The 20,646-nt window shown below is 47.6% G+C and overlaps 1 protein-coding gene across 2 annotated transcripts in view; it reads right to left on the reverse strand.

Annotated features, from left to right (window-relative positions):
* Window positions 1-6,684, reverse strand: part of FOXK1 (forkhead box K1) — a 55,964-nt gene extending 49,280 nt beyond the window's left edge. Inside the window, exon 1 of one of the 2 annotated variants that reach the window (XM_075058786.1) lies at window positions 5,123-6,684. In XM_075058786.1, coding sequence (XP_074914887.1) covers window positions 5,123-6,003 — 881 coding nt within the window. In that variant the 5' untranslated portion in view covers window positions 6,004-6,684. The remainder of the gene's footprint in view (window positions 1-5,122) is intronic. The other variant, XM_075058787.1, reaches the window with a different exon arrangement.
* Window positions 6,685-20,646: the final 13,962 nt, after the last annotated feature.

Below are 20,646 nucleotides of genomic sequence, written 5' to 3' on the forward strand. Positions count from 1 at the left end.
TAAGAGCATGAAAAAATATAAGACAAAACACTAAGACAGCAAATCTTTAAAGAGTTTCTAGTGAGAGTAAAACCACCATCCACAAGTTGTAGCAAACGATGCAATTCAAACAAAGAACAAAAAAATGGTTGCAAACGCAGATTACGCAATATTTAAAAAGTAAAACTACATGAGGAGTTATCAGAGTCAACATACATATGCAGCATTTCAGAAACAACTAGTTCTGTAGTCGTGGTTATGTGGTCAAAGCATTTCCTTAGCATGTGTATGTACAGCTTGCAGCTCCCTCCGAGATGTAAGGATACCCGCACTCATACACACCATGATGGCATTGTTCTAACCACAAGAATGGAGGCCGAGTGGTTAGTGAGGTCATCAAAACACTGCGATACGTTGTATGTTTCTCCATTTTTCTAGATTATGACAATTTTTTGAACTTTCATCAGTGCCTCGAGTTACTAGCTAACAGACTGTACCATCTCCCTTAGAAAGGGAAATGAAAAGACTGTTGATCTTTCAATTTTCAAGCTTTCAATTTTCTGCTTGGTTACTAAACCCCAATGGTAGAGACACCCCCACTACCCAAACGCCAAAGTGAACTTGTGTACTTACAATACAGAAAGATTAATGTGTGCATAAAATTTTGCAGGATCAGCACCTTGATATGTGCTCAGAGTATTGGACTATTTATTTTTATTTTTGTCAAGTTTATTAAGTACCTAGGAAAACACCATTATAAATAAGGCAGCATGCTCTTAATTCACATGCACGGTAAGTTTTCAATTTATGATGGGGCTTATATAATTTTTTTAAATTTTAACTCCATATTTTAATTTATTTTCATACATCCATGTATTTACTTCCCTTGTATTTTATGCTCAAACTAAAAAAAATCCTCCATTTATTTCTTCCATTTCCTAAATGCTAAAAGAACTACAGGTTTAAAAAACTTATTTTTATGCTTAGAAATCTCATACTGGAAGTATCCATTTACAACGGAAAACACAAACTTCAGGCTCCATTAATAGCGCTACTGCAAAAATACAAAACGGTCACAGAAGCAATAAGTAAATATCCCACAAAATATTCCCAGACAAGCACCATTTTCCAATCTACTGAGCTCCCAGCTCAGAAAGCTCAAGTGCTATTATCAGGCTACGCTCAATCAACACTTGCAATTTTTAGTCAATAGAACTTTTGTACGTAGGAGCATTTGAAAACCTGACCCATAGCTGCTTAAAATTCAGGTTAGCAAGCTTAACTTTCAACTGTTTCAGTTCCTTTGGTTCTGGGGACAGGGTGTGTGTGTCTATCAAATAAGTACTTATTTTAGTTACTGGAAGTCTCTAACTTGTTGTCCCTTCTTTCAAAAACAAAGTCAATTTTGAAGATAAAGAAAAAGTTAATAATTCAGAATTAACCTGATCCTGTAAACATCTGATTACACTGTAAATTTGAAAAAAATACAGTCTTCAGCAGGAAAAGGTACTCCAGCTAATGGTTCCTCTCTTATGTTTTTGCTCGTATCAACAGTTTTAAAATCTAGTGCATACCCTACTGACAGTCTTGAGTTTCTCTCTTTTTTAATAGAAAAATACCCAGATATTTATTCACAGATTTCCAGCTTCCACTAGCACAGCTAAAAAAGTTTCCAGCAATCCTTAATTCAATTTAAAACACTTATTTTTTTAACATAAGTACTTCCATAATTTCATCTTATTTGTAATGCTTGCTGTAGTATGGCACTTGTGTTAATTAAATAGATTAAGGGGTCTTCAGCTGCACTACGAGCCCTCCACTCTTCCACCCACTTTGTTTCTAACTGTCGTTAACCTCTAGGAAATGCCCTCCTTGTTGGTCATCATTGTTTAATTATACTTCATAGTTATGTCATCACATCTGTGAAATATAATCTTCCATAACAACACAGCTGTGAAATACGATACTCCTGCCTAGCAGTGAAATTCTGGTTACAGCAGATTATACATACACATGATGTCAATGGAGGAAGTGATACGAAACTTTTCAAAGGCCCTTGATTTTGAACAGGTCTATTGTGTTAGGAGGGACGTACAGTCTTCGAGAAAAGTCTCAATCTCTTTCTCTTTCCTCCCTTCCCCACCTCTCCTGACAAAACTTTCCATTATTTTTAGGAATAACTACTTCTAAACTTAGAAGAGGGCTTATAACAGAGAAATTTTATACAGAAAAAGTGAAGTGAGAAGATACCTCAGAAATATAATCTACGAGTCCAGGATCTATTTTTTAACAAATAGTATGAATTACATCTGAAAGACACTTTTTTTCCTGGAACTCTCTGCTTCCATTCATGATCTCATGATGCACAAGCATCTCCTTTTCTTGTAATATAACAGCAGCAGTGACTGCATTGGTCCAAACAAAAGAGGATTTGCATGTTTCTGCTATCCTTCACAGGTGGGGAAAAAAAAAAGGTGGGGCGGGACACAACTATTCAAACAACTGGTTCTTAGAAGACTACCAGCAAGAGCTCCCCACATCACAAGGACCTCCCATCTATATTGTTGAATGGAATGGCCATTAATTCCTGAAATTTAACAAAAACCATACATTCTGCTGGTACATGGAGAAGGTGTGGCTGTATCAAACAGAGCAGTAGTGTTACCATAAAATAATATTCAGAAAAAAATGTGGTTTGTACCATAAAACCTGTGTGGTACAAACTATCTTCACTTTGTCCTACTTTTGACAATATTAGTTGGCTAGCAGTAAGCATACAGGCTTCTCTACAGAAGAGAAATGGCACCAACCAGTGCTTTGTTTTGTTTACTGGGGGAGGAGGTGTGTGTACGTGTGTGCATGTGGAGGGGGGTGACTGGGAGAGAATTGTCTGATTTTTCAAGAGTGGATGTAACAGCGGACAGGAGAACAGTTTAAAGGCTCAATCATGACTGTGTATACGAAGCTTCAACAGGATTTTCTTTTTTTTTTTTATTCCCCCCCCTGGTCTGGGTTACAATCCCTTGACTGGCCAGTAGAAGGCAAGGAGTTGTTTACCTGTTAGAAGCAAGGGGGCAAATTCCTTTAGATTGATGCAAAACGTTTTCCTACTCTGGAAAAAAGGAGGAGCATCAAGTTTATTTATGTAGCTCAAACAGCAGCCAAGCAAAGAGGATGCTTTATTGTGCAGAGTTCATAACTGTAATTAAACTCCTCCCTTTAAAGCAACGAAGAAGGAAAATTGCCATTCCCATTCCAGGAGTCATGAGCAAATGGAAGGGGAGAGAAACAAGCAACCAAGTCACTGCTTGAGAGAGTTTTTGAGCACAATGCTTATGATTAACCAACTGAAGAAACAGAATGACAGGGAGGAGAGAGCTCGCACAGATAAACTCAGAGCCAGAGGGAGTGACAACAGAAATGCCCTGGGCTTCGGGTGGTCTTGTTTTACAAAGCAAGATTAATTAAACAGACACTAAAGGACATCTCTTTTAGAAAATGGAACACGTTACAAACCAAAACGCCTCAGAGAGCGAGTAGCTAGGGAGTTATAACTAAATTACTAAGTACAAAATGAAGCAGCCTGCAGAGGAAATGAGTAATTAAAAAACCCTCCCCTGAGCAACAGGCTGGTGAGAGAGGGATAACTCCAGGACCCTGGTGCTGGAGGTAAACAGTACCAAAGCCAAAAACTGCCAGATGAAAACAGCTTTTTATACGAAAAAAAAAAAAAAGCCTAGTGGAACATCATAAAAACCCCAATCTCCTGCCTTTACAGCGTGTTTTCACTTAGAGATGGCATTAGACACAGTCTGTCTGGTACAACCTGAAGAGATGCACACAGGAATTACATCACCCACCACTACCATGCTGCTGCCCCTGGGGTGAAGCACTGCAGTCGTTGGACAGTGCTCAGCAACCATAAACAATGTTTTCAGAGGAAGAAATAGATTAACGTCAACCTCATTCTTCTTTCTGCAAGACAGTTTATCTAAAACACAGCACACAAACTACCTCCCTGCGAGCACAGAAAACCCTTCCGCATCCCTCTCCCCTTCCTCAATGAAGCAAAGACACCCCGAGCACCTGCTCTCCAGGGCTCCTGGTGAGCAACATCACCCCTGGCCCGGCCCAACTCCCTCTTTTTTCTGTTAGCCCAGAGAGACACCAGGAACAACACCCAACTTGCCAACCCTAAAAATAAGCACTCTGGCAAAGTGGTTTTCCAACTTTTTCCACTAGATCTTTTCCAAGGAAGACAAGCCCTGGGTGTAGCAAGTTTTAGCCCACTGACAAGAGTCCTCCTCTCATTTATCTTTTGGAAACCCCTTAAGGGCCACCAGTTGAACATGAGTCTGCTGGCAGGCAGGCATGGAGGACAATGACCATGGGGCACAGCCCGCTGGAGGGGCACCCTGCGGCGAGGGGCTCACACTTTTTCCCCAGCCATGGCTCCCTCAGAGAGAGCAGCCCCAGCCCTGACGAACATCATCCCCTTTCTCAGTCGTGGATGGCAGCAAGGCCAGGAAGGTGAGGAGACCCCTTGTTGATGCTGAGGTGGATGTCGAGCGGATCCTCTGGCAGGTCACCAGGCAGACATCCCTCAATGCCACCTCGGGCCCTCCATCAGGCGAGGGTCCCTCACCCACCGTGACCAACTTCAAGCGAGGGGCCCCTCTCCATCCCCTCAGGCTCTCCGTGGTCTGGGGAGGGCCTCAAGGCCACCTTCTTCAGAGGCAGCCCCTCACTGTCCCCTCAGGCCCTCTGTGGGCAGGGGGGGGATCCCTCACTGTCCCCTTCACCCGCGGTGGCCCCTCGCCATCACCTCAGGCCCTTCTCCCGGCAGACCCACGTCCCCTCCCCGGGGCAGAGGCACCTCACCGTCTCCTCGGTGGGGGCCGAGGGACACCTCACCGTCCCCTTCTTCTCTTCGGAGGTCGCTCTCCGCCCCCTCGGCCCCTCTCCACCCAGACCCGGGTCCTTCTCCGCCCCTTCAGGCCCTTCCCCGGCTCCCTCCCCGCAGGCCTCGGGGCTCTCCCTCTCCCTCCGGAGCGGGCCCAGCCCCGCGGGCCCCCGCCGCCGCCTCCCCGCGCTGCCGCCGCCCCCGCGCCCCCGGCCCGGCGCCCGCCTCGGCGGCACTCACTGCGGCGGGAGCTGTAGGGCCGGGCCGCCGCGGCGCTGGAAGGCACCGTCCACGAAGACGCCGTTCTTGCCGAGGCAGCGCAGGTAGAAGTGCGGCTCCTGGAAGCTGAGCTGCAGGTGCCGCCGGGAGATGAAGCTGGAGTGCCCCATGTTGACGTCCACCGAGCCCTGCGAGGAGTTGCGGCCTATGGTGACGGCCGGCTGCCGCATGAGGAACTCGAACTCGCGGCCCTGCAGCCTGGCCAGCACCGGGCCGGCGGAGGCGGCGGCGGGCGGCGCGGCCGGGGGCGGCGGCCCGGGAGGGGGCGCCGCGGCGGGGCTGCAGGGCGCCGAGCGTAGCGCCAGCAGAGCCCGCGCCCCGCTGCTGTCCTCCCCGACTTCGGCCATGTTCCCAGGCAGGGAGCGAGCCAGCGTGCCGGCCTCCGGGGCGGAGCCGGCGGGGCGGGAGCGGGGGGGAGAAGCGGGGCGGAGCGGGAGCCGAACCCGCCGCCGCCGCCGCCTTCCCCTGCCTGCCCGACAGCACCGCCGGGCCCGGCCGCCCAGCAGCGATTTATGGCGCGGGGCGGGGGCTGGCAGCGCCGGGCTCGGCGGGGACGCGGCGCCGCCTGCAGGCCCGGGCGGGCCGGCTGTCGGGCCCCGGGCCCCGTTCCTCGGGCAGGTGCTGAGGGAAAGACCCCCCCTCTGAGGGGAATCCGGCCACCTCGCCCCCGAACCTGACAGAAAAATGGCTTTCTGCCGGGTCCGTGAGTGGAATCGCCTCAGAAACTCTCCGTCCCCCGCCCCGCCGCGCTGGAGAGGTGCCCCCACCCCAAAAACTGTCCCCGCTCGGGGGTTTCTGTGGGGCAGGGACACATCCAGCCCCACAGCCGGGCCCCGGGGCATCGCCCGGCTTTGGGTACAGAGCTGCCGGGGGTTCAGACCGACTTAGGCCGAGTGAAGCGGCGTGGTGTTGTTGCCTCTTCATGTCATGACACCGAAACCCCTCCGCGCTCTTAGGGGGGGATTTAATGGCAATGCGATTTTAATATCCCTGGACTGCTTGCTGAACAGGGAGATTCATCCCAGGTACAGAAAGCTGTGAGTTTAAAACACCTTAACACGCTTTTATAGAGGTTTTTTTATATATATATGCACACACCCATATATTTATATATGTATATACTCATATAGCATTTTTAAAATATACAGCTTTAATCTCGTATAGTTTTTCATTATAAGGGAGTGTGTGTAGGTTGCTTAGCTCACATTACACTATTTATTACTTCAAATTACTTCTTATATTTTTTTATATTATACGAGTTACTTGTATGAATGACAAAGGTCATGCTTTTTGCAACAACAGCATGTATTTGGATCATGTATACTCTATACTGGTTAGATTATCCAGATTAAACAGGTGAAACTTTTCTGTATAGGTGAGCCGGTGATACTTTGCAGAATCCCAAATTGTTAAGTAACCAGAAAATACAATGGATTTGATAATCTTGGGAGAGGGAGCAGCCTTAATTGCTTATTGCTTCAGCTCGTGTGGGGAATATGGCAGCTCGTAGCAAGGCTGCTCGACAGCTTAGAGGAGATGGAGAAAAAAAAATCCCATAACTGGTCAAAAGTGCAGAGCAAATTTCAGCTATGAAGACTGTAATTAAACGAGCTGGAATCGGTCCAGGACCACAAGGTTAACATCCCTGTTCCTGGAACATCTTCCCTGAGATGTTTAATGACTGCTGAGCAGTCGGGACCTGAGTTAGACATCTCACCCGAGACATCATCTTCAGTAAGAGTGCTCTTTGCCACTACAGTTCAATACCAACCGAGAGGAAGAAAGAAAAGGACCGTCTTTCTTACAAAACACCAATACCACTTCCTATGCAGCAGAGTCTGCTCTCCAGCAAGGCTCAGCCGAGCCAGGCACAGCAAAAGGTTGCAGTCCCCAGGGCAGGAGAGGGAGAAAAAGAATCCCTGGAAGGGGCATGGGGAGGAGGGAGGTGATCGCAAGAAATGGCCATCCCGCGGGCCTGGAGTTAAATTGCAGCCGAAATAGTGCTCTCAGATGGCAAGGAACAAATAAGCAGGGTCACTGCACAAAGCGGCGGCATAACCTGGACGCCAGTGTGGAGCTGCTCCGCTTGCACCCATCTGCCTGAGCTCCTCTCCTGCTCCAAACTGCTCAGCATCAGCAAACGCTCATGGCCAGAAAGTAAAATGTGGCCATCTGGTAGGTGAGAGCCAGTGGCACACTGCCTGATGGGAGAGCTAGCTCAAGCCTTTTGCCCGTTCACACCAGGACAAGAGTGCTGCTAAGTGTGCTTAAAAAAGGGACTCAGGCTGGTAGGCAGGCGTGTGGGAGCAGGCAAGGTGAGACCTCATATCACAGCAGTGTTTGACCTATCTAAAAGAATAGAAACCAGCTCCAGAGAGATTTTAGTTCAAGTCTAAAGCTTTTCTAAAACCCCAAATGGTGACATTTGACCAGAAGGACCCTGAAAGGATCAGAAATAGGGTGAGGCTGTTACCAGATGTTGTCAGTAAATGTTTCCACGGCTTCATGGGAAAATGCGTTGCGGGCAGGCTGGCTGGCAAGGCAGGAGCCAACCCTGGCATGGGCAGGAGTGGGGTGGTGGCTCTAAATACAGGAGTTGCAGGCAGCCCTGTGGACCCGTCTGATGTGGGGCCAAGAGGCGTGTCGCTGCCAGGGCTGGGCGTCATTACCCATCCCACATTGGATACAGGCTACGGATTTCTGCAGCTCCAGTCGGGGAATAACCCCAGGGCTGGCACGTGAGGCTGGCTGCGAAGATCCTCACGCTGCTCAGAGGCTTGTCGGGCTCCTGGCGCAGACCCAGTGCAGCCTTGCTGCTCCAGGGCTGCCGAACTGGGGGTGCCAATGGCCACATCCGCATGTGTCACGGTCACTCTGCAGCCACCAAGACACTCCCACCGCTCCAATCAGTGAGATACTTTTCCTAACAAGTCTTTTTCTTTCTGCCTGGACATTTCTTCTGAGTGGAATTTGCTGCTTAAGCCACTACCGCCGCCGAGATAAACCCCAGCTTCATGCAAAATGTGATCAAGCGGTGTACAGAAACAGGATTCCTCCGAGCTGCTTGATGGGTTGTGCTTAGCATCGTGTCTCACCAGCCCATCTGCCTGTGGCATCCGTTCCCTAAGCTCCTTGCGCTGTGAGGAACAGAGCGCTCTGCTCGGCTCTAATCCACCCCGCAACGGCATCAAACCAAGGGCCCTTCAGACAAGGAAACGCTTTGCGCTTCTCCAGTCAACTAATCCTGCTTAAAGTCAAGCCGGCTGCCCCACTGTAAATGCCTGACGTAAATGCACTCCAAATTGTTTGAATTAAATTAATCTCATCCCGTATGGCTGGATTGACTTTAAAGTGGTTCATTTTCCTCAGCAGGGTTTTAGACGGGTATGTCTGCAGGTGCGGCTGAACTTCCTGACTCTACAAGTTGCCTACCAAAATATTCAGGTGGCCGGGAGCTGCCAGCCAGGTACCGTGAGCTGCGGGGAGCCGAGGGGAGGGAGCAGCCCCAGCAGGAGCTGGGGAACAGTACAGTCCTTGTGCCACCCCTGTGATGTGCCAGGCACTGGTGCAATGCTCGGATGCAGGAATGGCACCTTGGCCATCCCCAGCCATCCGAACTGGCCAGCTGTGGGCTCGCTCCAGCCAGGTCTGTGCTTGGGCACCAGCATGGTGCGACGCCAAGACCCTGTACAAGCATGACTGCTTGTGCACATGCAGAAATAATCCCTTCTGGCACTTACTTTGTAGAGACACCTTGAGCCATTTTGAGATGCTGCCCTGCTCCGCCACGTCTATGCAATAGGGCAACCTGAACCGTGAGGAGAAATTAAACATTCAAACGAAGCAGCTGGGAAGGGGACAGCGAGAGCAGAAAGTAGCTGGGATAGAGTCGACGTTAATCAGAGAGCGGTGCAAAACCTGACTGTCCTTTGTCAAATATTTGTCTGGCAGTGTGTCATCTCTGACTGTCTCAATACAGCAATATATGGCAGTAATCTGTTCTGCGCTATCAGTTGTGGGCAAATGAATGTAATGGGTTGTTATGGTCACCCAGATACCACCACATTGGGCAAACACAAATCTTGCAAAAACAGTGATAAAACGGTACATTTCTGCATTTATCTGCTGGATGGCATCTGCTTAAAAACACTTAGTTTATGTAAGTGAAATGCTGCATTTCTATAGCAATTCTGATGCATGAGACTGAATGCATATTTATCAAGCCCCAATTCAGCAAAGAAGCTGCCCGGCTTCGACAGTGCAGGAAATCTGCTCTACCCCCAGACCAAAGCGTAATTGAAAAGCAGCTTCGACAGAAAGGAACGATGTGAGCTGCACGCTGGGCATGAGCTGCTTAATATATTTACCCAGTAGCTAGACAACACATTGATGCTCACAATGAAAGCTAGCCTAATGTGCACAGTGTTGACCCAGGGAAGGAGGAGGAGAAGAGTGAAAGAAACCAATTACTCTAAGGAAAAGAGACACTCCTGTCTCCAGGCTAGCCCATTCCAGCATTTCTCCTGAGCGCGGTGCCAATCTGATGGGGTTAAGGGCGATAGGGCTTCCACTGATGTAAAGTGTGCATCATTAGCGAGCGAGTGGAGAATTCAGGACCCGCACCACACAAATACTTCGATAAAATACAAAAGAAGAGAGCAGTGTTCCCTCAAATTCCTGCCCAGCTCCCCGCAGCACTTTTCCCTTTCCCTTCCCTCAGCCATCAAGTAGGTTTTGAACACTGTTGTGGTTTTTGTCCATACTGATTTGAAGTAACGTAAGTGATAAACAATGTGCCCTGTATCTGTGGAACTACTTTCCCCAATGCATCTGCACTCAGGAGCAGCCTCACTTCTTTCTCCAGCTGGGTGGGTTTTAATTCTGCTTTGTGTCTCAGGGAAATCACAGTGCTGTGACACTGGAGCAAAAAAGGGTTTGCACTTATACACGTCTGGTAGGATTTTCTTAACCAAGCGGCTGCAAGAAGTTAAATAAAATTCATTGTTTTGAAACATATTCAGGTGCATGATAGTATCTGTCTCTCACACACACACACTCTTGCACAGTGTCTAACCCAGCCTCCCATGGGCTTTCTACCTGTTTTCTCAATTCTGTTGCATGATCTGTGCTTTTTACCCCAATCCTTATGTCTCTCCAGTGACGACCCTTGGTCCTGATTTGGGGCAACCGGTATAAATCTGCCTGCCTGCAGAGGCTGCATCCACAACACAGATCTCTGACCAGGAGGGCACCTGTGAGGCTCGCGGTGGCATCAAGGATGTGACCCGCCACTGAGGGTCTGGGGAGCACAGCAGAGCCCTCATCCCATCTGGGACACCCGTAAATACCCCTCCTCAATTAGAACAGCTTTACAAATCTTTCACAGCAGCTCTGAGCCAGGTTTTAATCCAGATGGCCTGATAAGAGAGGGTTGGCCTGTGGAGGAGGTGATACACTGGCAGAGGAATTCTTTCTTCTCCCTGCACAGCTTTTAATCAGCAGAAGGTTGAAGAAAACAGCAGCAGTGAGCCAGAAATGTGGTTGGGAGCACTCATGGTCCCGAAAGCTCACAAAGGATACAAACCCACCATTTTTTCCCTAATGCCAATAGGCTGCTATGCTGAAGGGAGCAGCATCAGAGACAGAAAAAGGCATGCAAACAGTGGGACCTGGTGCAAGGGGGGCATCATTTAAACCCTGCTCGGTCAGGGCTGCCTCCTGCAAGGTGCTATGTGCTTCGTGCTGGGTGCTGAGCAGTGGCCTTGGTGCCTGGCAAGATGGGGCTAAATGAGATGCTGCATCTGTTAGCTCCCTCCCAAGAGCAGCACAGCCTGGAAAGATTGTTCTTTCCATAGTAATGAATTTTTTCATTTTTAAATCAGCTGTGATCCTGTTTACTGTAAACTCCAGTATGCTGGAAATGTTTCTATCATGGTTTATTTAGGTTTCAACAGGGATTTTTTTCAAATCACACTTATCAAGAATGTATTTTCACAGCAAGTTCTCTGAAATACAATAAAGTCCTAGGAACATCTGATGCCCAGACTCTGCCATTCCCTAAGATATTATATGATCTGCTCATTCCCCATGCAGAAATGCTGTCGCTTTTCTAGAATCCAAGCCAGAGCCTGTCTGATGTATGATAGCCCATTTTGGAAAGCCTTGAACAAGACCATTTGTTGTCGAGATAATTTTACAAAAGCAATACCATTTCATGGGTTGCAGTTAAAATAATTCATGAAATTTACACTGGCCTGTGCGCTTTGAGCTTTAAACCTGCTTAGCTAACTTACTTTCATTTTGGCTTGAAACTTAGACCTTGGTGAAATACACAACACAAGCCAGGTCTAAATTATTTGCTTTAGTCATTTTTGAATGATCTCATTTTCTCACTTTCCATCAATGTGAACAGAGGAAAAAAACCCCACATTACTTTTCAACAGCTAAAAACAACTGAACCAATAAGTATAAAATCTGATACCAAACACGAAGTGTTTCAGCCCCAAATGACTATGATTTTGGACTTTTATGAGCAACTGTAGCATAAACTGCCTGTCGCTGCTGAAAACAAGCTCCATGCATTGTCTGGAGGGTTGGAAGCAGCCGCTTTTAAATATCTTGCTTTAACAACCTGCCCGAGAAGGTAGAGGAGCCAGTAAAGCTACAGAATTTGCCCTGTATTATTACAAAACATTTAAACAAAAAGCACAGGACCTGCATATTTACTGTCCCAAACCTTATATCATGATTCACACTTACGAGGTTGTGTATCATGATACGCAGCCAGTGTAACATGCTGCCAAAACCGCAGTGGTCACGCCTGATCCCGACTTCCTTCCTATATTTTTACAGGCATAAACCACACAGGCAATCTGGAATCAGATCCATAACCAGCAGGTTATGTGTATAAATGGCCTCCTTGCTACGTTATCTCTGTGCTGCGACCCAGCAGCCTGGACCCTGCATTATCCCAGGCATCGGAGGTGGCTTCGTTCAAGTGCTTCTTCAACAAATTCCCCCTCCAGAAATGGACAGTGTCCTTTTCTCTTTTAATCAACTATCACCTATCAACATGCTGGATACCAAAAACTTTCCTTCTGAATGGGAAAAAACCCCACTGGGCCAAGCCATGCCAGGAAAAAAGGAAAAGGTCTGGATTCAGCCTTTCTTGCCCTGCTCAGGGCTCCTAGCCTGGAGCATCCCGGGGATGCACGTACATGGTGGACACCCTCCTGCCTGGGCTAGAGCTAGAGGAAGGATGTGGTGGCTGGTCTTCAGGTGGCTTTGGTTTTTCTCAAGTAAGGGACAGTGGACTGAGGGCAGAGGTGAAGGGTACAGTGCCCTGACATGGACCCAACCAAGGTGTCCAGGGACCCATGTGGGAATAGCCCTGGACTTCAGCCGCTGCGTAGCATCCCAGTAGAGGAAATTTGAAGTTGCTGTGACCTATTCTTGGCTTTGGCTGTTAATGGGTTATCTTTGAAGTAGGAACTAGCAAAGGCACTTGTAAACCATATTTGCTTTCAGTGGGTCCTGAGCATCCTTTGGGATCACTGGAGCCTCTCATCAGGGAGCAGGTACTGGAGGAGGGACTCCTGCAAACATCCTGCTGTTTTGCGGACACCTCTGAAGCACGGAGCAAACCTAAACTTTGATTATATTTCCAGCACTAATGCCGGTTCCCAGCAAAATCCTGGATTAAGTGTGAAACTCTCTCCTTTTCCCATTCAGCGCTCCCCTTTTCAGTTGGTTGCATTAGTTAGATATGTTAGTGCAATGAGGGCATTTGCCGTAAGTGCCGGAAACCCCTGTATTTACAATCATCATGCGTCACTTTAAGGGCACACTGTCAACTTTAGAAAAACATCTGCTATAAACAGTTTTACTTACTTACATTACTAATAATAACCATAGAGTATTAAAAGTGAAAGGATTTTAAAAATCCAATTTACTTGTCCTTCAGCTTGGCCAGTGAAAAAATCAATGAAATGCATCTCACTTTAGAGTAATTTTCACTTACCAGTTTCCTCATGCTAATGCCTTGCTTTACAGGCAGGAGGGGACATGTTTACCTGCTTAGAAAAAAACCCTGTGCGCCCTGGAAATTGAAAAAAATAAACCCCCTTCAAAAGCAGGGAGAGAGAAATAAGAAGGCATGTAAACATGTGTATTGATTTGTTTTTATAAATACATGTTTTATAGAAATGAAACAGTTGCTGAATTTAATGAAAGGTCATTTCTTTATCAACAGAATAATAATCATGTAAGAGTTCAATCGTTGAATCGAATTCAGTTTGTGTTCACAAAAGATTACTATTAGGGAGTAATATTTGATGAAACTAAGGGTGTTATTTTTCTTTTAAAAGGTAGGATTTAAAACCCCCAACAGTTAAAAGTAACTTATAGAAAGTTTGGGTCTTGGACAAAGTTTGCATTAGCCAAACTAAAAGATAAAAATAGGAGCTCTGTAGCCTTCAGAAACATTGACTCTAACCCCAAGGGCTTGTTTATGCTGGGGTTATATGTTCGCTTGGGGCTAGAGAGGGAGAAACCAAGGGAATGTGATTTGAAACAGATTTATGCATATTGGTACCCTTATTTTCTGTACAGCTCAGAGCGGAAAGCAATTTGGTGGATGTCATCTCCCAGCAGCCTCCTTCCACCTGCCTGTCGCTCCACCAGCAGACTGTCCCCATCCCGTCCCCGCTCAGCATCTGAACTTTGCCGGTGTGCAGAGATGCGAACCAGCCGCCCAGGCGAGATTTGGCAATCAGCAGTGCCACAGCCCAGCCGGGATGAGTTTTACCACGGGTGTCCCAGCCAGGTCGTGCCAGTTTAATGCGTCACCTCGACAAGCGCAGACCCCAGGGTCTGCTGCTGCAGGACCTGGGACCCCACAACCCTGAACCCACTGATTTTGGGGAGCTGCGCGTGTGCCAAGGGCCTTGCCAGGGTGGAGCTGAGCGACCAGCCCAGGCAGTGGGCGACCGGGGGTCGCGGGTCCCCCCAGGCTCTCTGAGCCATGCTGGAGCCCACGGTCCCTTCAGCCCTTTTAATTCCCAGCATCAGTCACCCTGGGGCGCAACCCTGGGCGATGGAGGGAGCCTTCCCCGGAGGCACCCAACATTAGGATGGCAACATCTGGTTGTACTGAATCCTTTCTGTCCCGTTCATCTAGAAGTTGCTTTCCCTCATCATTTCTTTCCGTTAGGTGTTTGCTCAGACGGGTATGCCGCCAGCAGCCAGTTCCTTTTGGAGGTGCCTGTTTGGAGCCTCGGTGCGTTCACAGATACGTGTTTGTGTTGCTACAGCCGTCTGATGGCACGGAGACCACCCCTGGCAGCGCGCTGGCTCACAGGGTACAATACAAGACCTTATTGCTAAATGCCCGTCATGATAATTTGGTATTCCCCCCCTCGCCCCGTATCCTGGCTATAGTAAATTGGAGTGTTGCTATCTCAGGCTTCCTCCGTGCTTCTCCTGGAGCTTCTAGCTAAAATTCAGCATTAGCAAAATGTGCCTCTGGAATAAGGCCTCGTAAAATATTGTTAGGATTGCTAGGCAACCCGGAGGCATGTTGGGAGCTGAAAGGAGCCTAAGTGGGCGTAGCGAGCCTGCGCTGGAGTCTCAGATGAAAAAGAGGATATTCTTTGTTTCTCCATGCTAGCAACACTTGGCCTTTGATTTTCTTTTGGAAAGAGGTTGAGATACACTGCTTCCACATGCACAAAGGTACATATCTGTGTAATTGTTGGTACGGTGGCCTCTAACCTCAGATTAATCAGCTAGATGAGAAATGCACCTATCCGGGGCTTTTCAATAGCAATAAAAGTATAATGAAGTTTTTATGGTCATGAAAATATCCATATTCCAGCTGCTTGCATCTTCCAAGGGCTCCTTTTGCAAGAAAGAGGGGCCATGCTCAATAATAACATGTTTTATGTGGCCACCAAGGCGTTGCCTGAACCCCTTCTGCACGCTGCAGTGGTATTTAATGCAAACTGACTCCGGAAGGAAGGGAAACGAATAAAAAGCATACAATTTATTGGCAAGGTCTAACACGAGTAATCGGCTATTTGCAGATACATGCACAAGAATAAAAAGAAAATTGAAGTAGGCTTGCAAGAACAAGGGGAGGAATCACTGTAGGTGTAAATGGGGAAGGTTTACTGCTGATATTGTTAGCTAGGAGGCTAAAGTGAGTTTCTGGTTTACCCATTCCTGCTTCCAGCACAAGAGCAGGGGATGCTGGCCCTTCACGAGGGCACATGAATCTGCATCTCATCCTTCCAGGAACACCTTGGCTTGCCCAAAGAGCTTTAGCCAAGCAGGTTCCACCCTTTCCCTGGGCAAGCCTCCTGCTTTGCTTCCACCCCAAGCCAAGCCTCCAGCAGGCAGCTCCATGCCGTACTTTCCTTAGTGGAAAACTGGGAAAAATACACACACTTTGGCAGCAAACACAGCACCCACGTGCTTAAGCTGCCCTTGCGACTCCTGCTTTTGTTCCATCCGTCCAGCATTGCTAAAGGCAAATCCTGGCAGCAGGTCCCGCAGGAGGTGGACGTGCCTCTGCTGAGAAAAGCTGTCCGTGCCAGAGGCTGGCCTTCCAGCCAAGCTGAGTGTGCAATTTGTTTCCCAGTGCTTGATTTAGCATATAATTTTCTGTTAAAACAGCTAGTGGCCAAGCTGACTAATGCATCTATCTGCAGAGAGCCTGTCCGACTCCTCCGCACGAAGGGCTGCTCTCACCAAATCCTTTTGAGAGGTCACGAACGGCTCCCCCTCAATCTCCAGGGTTTTTGGGTGACTGAAATCCCTTATTCAGGAAAGCCCACCCCACTTTCCTCCCGTACTCACACAGGGCTTCGTCTGCTGGAGTAGTTACTCATGCAAGACATTTCATACTCATCACCGCAAATGGGGGTCAATGAAAATTAATGGTGAGAGCAGGAGCTGATGATTCTGGCCCACCCTTTGTCAATGAAAACATTTCCAAAGCGTCCAACCCCCCTAGATATTCCCATACAATATAGAAAGGGACTGTAATAAGCTAGATATGCATTTCCCAAGACCACTAATGAATATTACAATGAGGCTGTTGTTGGGATCAGGCATCCCACACGGCCTTTCTGTTGGAAGCTGCTCTCGAGCTTGATCTTGAAAAACAGAGAACTGATGGGAACAAAACTCAGATTTCCACAGTATTACAAGGTTTCTTAGATAACTACATATGGCATGCATACGATATCACTACACCTTTTATTTCTCATGTCCCTTTCTAGCTACATTCAGGTCAGGAAAGCTGCCTGTGAGGTATTTCTCCATTGCTGGCAGTGAACTGGCTGTGCTAGTTTTCTGCTCTGTTAGCATTGCAGGTCTCCTGGTACATATTTCAATACCAGATGGCCCAGGCCAAAGCACTTGACACTGCCGCACAGTTCCTCTGCCCTCCTGCCAAAGGATGCTGGTGGGCCATGAGGAGCACAGGGGTTTTTTTCTGGATTTAGGGCTCCCCACCTCCTCTGACCTCCATCTCCTTCCCCAATTTCACAGGTCAATTTTGAATGCACGTGAGGTTGGGCCAAACCTGGGCTCTCTCTTAGTTTTCTCAGCAAAGCTCCCTCTTCAGACTGCGCCAGAGATGAGCTGGTCCTCAGCATTATTTTAGTGGTTATTTTAATAAAAAGTGTGGCAGCTGGAAGTGTAAGAAGGATGGGAGCCAGGCACCTTAAGCAATAATTGCAGACTTGGAGCAGTGCTAAGAGTTAACAGAGGGACGTTTAATCCAATTCTCAGCTTCTATTTTAGGATCCTTTTAACTTTCCAAATCAAAAAAACGGAAGAGGGGAGGGGAAAAAAAATAATCCCCATCACAGTGCAATTTCTTAAGGTTGTTCACAGCCCAAAGGTGAATTTTTGTGCGTGTGAGGAGTTTGAAGAAAATCCATTCAGCTGTTTCGGAGCTTTCAGAGCATGAAAGCAACATCTGGTTTAAAAATCAAAAATAAAGAGAAATTCCCTTTGCTCATCAGAGTCAAAATGGGTTTTGGTTTCATGCCTCTGATTTAGTATATCTTGAGCTGTCCCCTGGAGAAAGCTGGCCATTTCTGTATTGATTTGGAGGGGATGAAATTCTATTGCAAACCCCCTAAAATTAGGGATGCCCAGACAGGAGGGCAGGTGGGACTCACACCCCAAGCTCCTCCCCTCCCATCCAGTCCAACACAACACGGGCCACGGTCCCTAAATTGCCAATTTAATTCATTGCACTAAGGATTTTCTCACAGCCTGCTGCCTCAGTTGTTTTTTTGGTTTTTTTTTTTGGCTTCTGGTTTGATTTTTGCAGTGCTGTTTGCTGTGCGCAGCGCTGCGCTATAGATGGCAGTGCAGGATGGAAATTGCAGACCCTTCGCTCTTTAATAACAACCCTGGGCTGCGATGGCTCCTACAGCTTGTCCCAGCAGCAGAGGCCAACCTCAGATCCCTATTTTCTGCAGATCTGCCTGCAAATCTCACTCAATTTTTTTCATCTGGTTATTAATAACAACACAAACGCGAGCCCCAGAATTTACCGTAGGCAAAAGTGACAAGGAAGCTCTCCACAAATTAACTGCTGCTTCTAAGAAAAAACACAAATGCTCAAAATCCACTGGCAAATTTGGCCCTGATGTTGCAACACAGGAATATTTTGCATTTCAAAGGGAGCAGGCAGCTGATTTCTCTGTATGTTTCTCAGTGCAAGATCACATCTATGAAAAGACTCTGCTCATACTGGAGTTCTGCTGCTGTAAATGAAAGCGTGCACCTTCTCATCATCTCATTGGTTATTTATAAGGACACTAAAATCTACCCAAATGTAACCATTTGCAGCAAATTTTGCCCATTTTGTTCTCCCTTTGTACAGTTCCCTGGAGTTCTGGGACTAAAAGTAAGAAAAGAAGCAGAATCCAACTCAGTTCTGCAATAGGAGATGCAATGCTGGCAGGAATAGGGATGCTACCAAAGAGATCATGATGGGAAGTGAAGAATATCATAAACAATTACAGCAACACGCTTTTGAAAAATCCCTCCAGGTACCCAGCTGCATCTGTTGATGCTTAAACACCTTCAGAAATCTGGCCAACAGCCCACTGCTCAAGATGTTAAAAAAAAAAAAAAAAAAATCAGCAAAGGGTAAAAGGCATAAGAAAGACAAATTCCTTTTGCCATTGGCAAGGTGAAAGGAAACCCCCAACTTTTTTAATGAGTGGGGTGGAGAAAACTGCAAACAATAAATGCCATGACAGTTGTCCTTCTCTTCCTTCGGAAAATGGAGCTGGATCGGTATTAAGTACCAGCAGACTTTTTTCTTTCACCTTCAATGAATGGTCCGACAAAGAGTTCCCCTTCACCTGCGCCGTCCCGGGGCTGGATGGATGAACTGGCATAGCCCTCTCTGACAAGGAGATATGCAGCACTTTTCTCTTACAAGATTTTAATGTGATCTTACACATCAAGAGGATTCAAATGACAAGAATGAATGGCAGTAGTCAACCTCATGGCTTGATATTCTGATGAAATGATGCCCTGGCATATCCATCACACTGTTCTGTTGTCAAGAGAACTCCCAACTCTGGAAGATGAGTGTGTTTTTCTTTTACAGTGTTAAAAAAAAGAAAGGGGGGTGGTCGGGGGGAAAGCATCTATCCTCAAGCCTAACTACTACATAAAGGTAACTGAGACGAGACATGGCCAGATGCACAGGATCTATGGTTCAGCTCCAAACAGGGAGGGCACAACTGCGCCTGGCTCCATCTGAAGGCATGTGTGTGGGGTGAAACCCGCACGGCGTGCAAGCACAGACCTGGGACTTTGCAGAACACAGCAGGTGAGACAAGCCGAAAGACTGAAGGAAGATTCATTTCTCGCCAGCGGCATATGTAGGCTTCTTGTGCCAATCCCTGTACATTCACCTTGGAGAAGCAGATGCGGACGCGAGTGAGAGGGAGCAAGATGTAAGCCTGAGCGTGCACGGAAGAACCACGGTGAGGATATTTGCTAAGCACGGGGCTGGGGATATGCAGGGATGCAGATCCTGATGTTGCCCAGGCAACACTCACTTTTGCAAGGTGCCCCTTTGTCTCTCCTGATTTTTAAGTACGTGTCTCACTCTAAAATGCAGATTCTCCAAGCTGTAAATAAGACTTATTATCTCCTAGTGCTCTTTCCCCGTATCTTTTCAGAGCTTGTTACCAGCAGCACTGCTTGTGGCTAGGTAATGCAGGAAATTAAAAGCAGCTCCACAACTGTGGCTTTTACAGGGTGGGAGAGCAGATCTCCGGAGAGAAGCACAGGTAAGACGCGGTGCCTGGGGCGGTGGGTGCAGGACACCCTGAGCTGCATTGCCCACCCCGCCGAGCGAACGCACCGGCTGCAGAGTTAGCAGGATTCAAGGGAAGGACGAGCCTTTACAAAAAGCCTTGAGTTTATCCTGCATAAAGTCCTTTCAGAGCCCCCGATAAAGTTGCGTATCGTGTTGCTGTTATTGCTCTGCGCACTGCAGGGCTTCATACCCAGAGCATAAGGTTTAGCGCTGCACTTCCCACAGGTTACATTTGTGTGCAATAACCAGCGTTTGCCCCCTCCAGACTGCTTTAGAACTTTAGGGTTGATGTCTCCCAGGAAGCATTGGGGACAGTCAGTGTTTTCCCACCATGTCTCATTTCCCAGGATGTAGCACCATGGTTCGCACTAATTATGGGACACTGATCCCATTATTATGGAGCAAAATTACCAAGTGCTGGAAAGAGCACAACAAAAACCGGTGGAGTGGGAAACTTGAAATGAGGTGGAAGTAATATCTGCTGCATACAGGAGGCCCAGATTTGCTAATTGGACATTGCTGAGGTCAGTAAGGTGGAGTGAGGAAAGGAAGACATCGCGAGTGAGATGAAATTACCCTTCCTGATGAAAAGGCAGGCAGGAGATATACGGGATAAACTGTCACTCTGCACCTCCCAGCCAGAAAACACGATTCAAACACAGCGAGAGAGGAATCACGGCAAGTAAGAAACGTCTTCACTGAGCGTGGAGGTGGCACAGGAGGAAGTGGGGCAGCTGAAGAGATGTATTTGCATTTGAAGGAGTGGGGAAGGAGGAATGCAGACCAAAGGCATGAGCTCTGCTGCCTTGTTTAAAGCCCTGGAATGTCCTCTTCACCTCAGCCCAGGCGGCTGCCACAGTCCCTGTGAGTCCAACAGCCCCTGCAGGCAACGTGACCTGCCCTGAGCACAGGGCAAAGCAGGCAGCAGCCAACTCATTTTCGTTGGTACATAGCATTTGGTCGCCCTATTTTGCTGCTTTCCCTTTGATGCAACGAGCCTGTGGGGAATAAGGCTCAGTGGGAGATTGCTTACGTGGTTTCTAACCCATTAGTTTCTTTTATTGGCTGTTGCCTCAATAAAAAAAAAAAAAAAGGAAAAAAAAAAAGAAAATCAAGGAAAAGT

Source organism: Buteo buteo, chromosome 27 (assembly GCF_964188355.1).
Source record: "Buteo buteo chromosome 27, bButBut1.hap1.1, whole genome shotgun sequence".
In the NCBI taxonomy this organism is placed as follows: domain Eukaryota; kingdom Metazoa; phylum Chordata; class Aves; order Accipitriformes; family Accipitridae; genus Buteo; species Buteo buteo.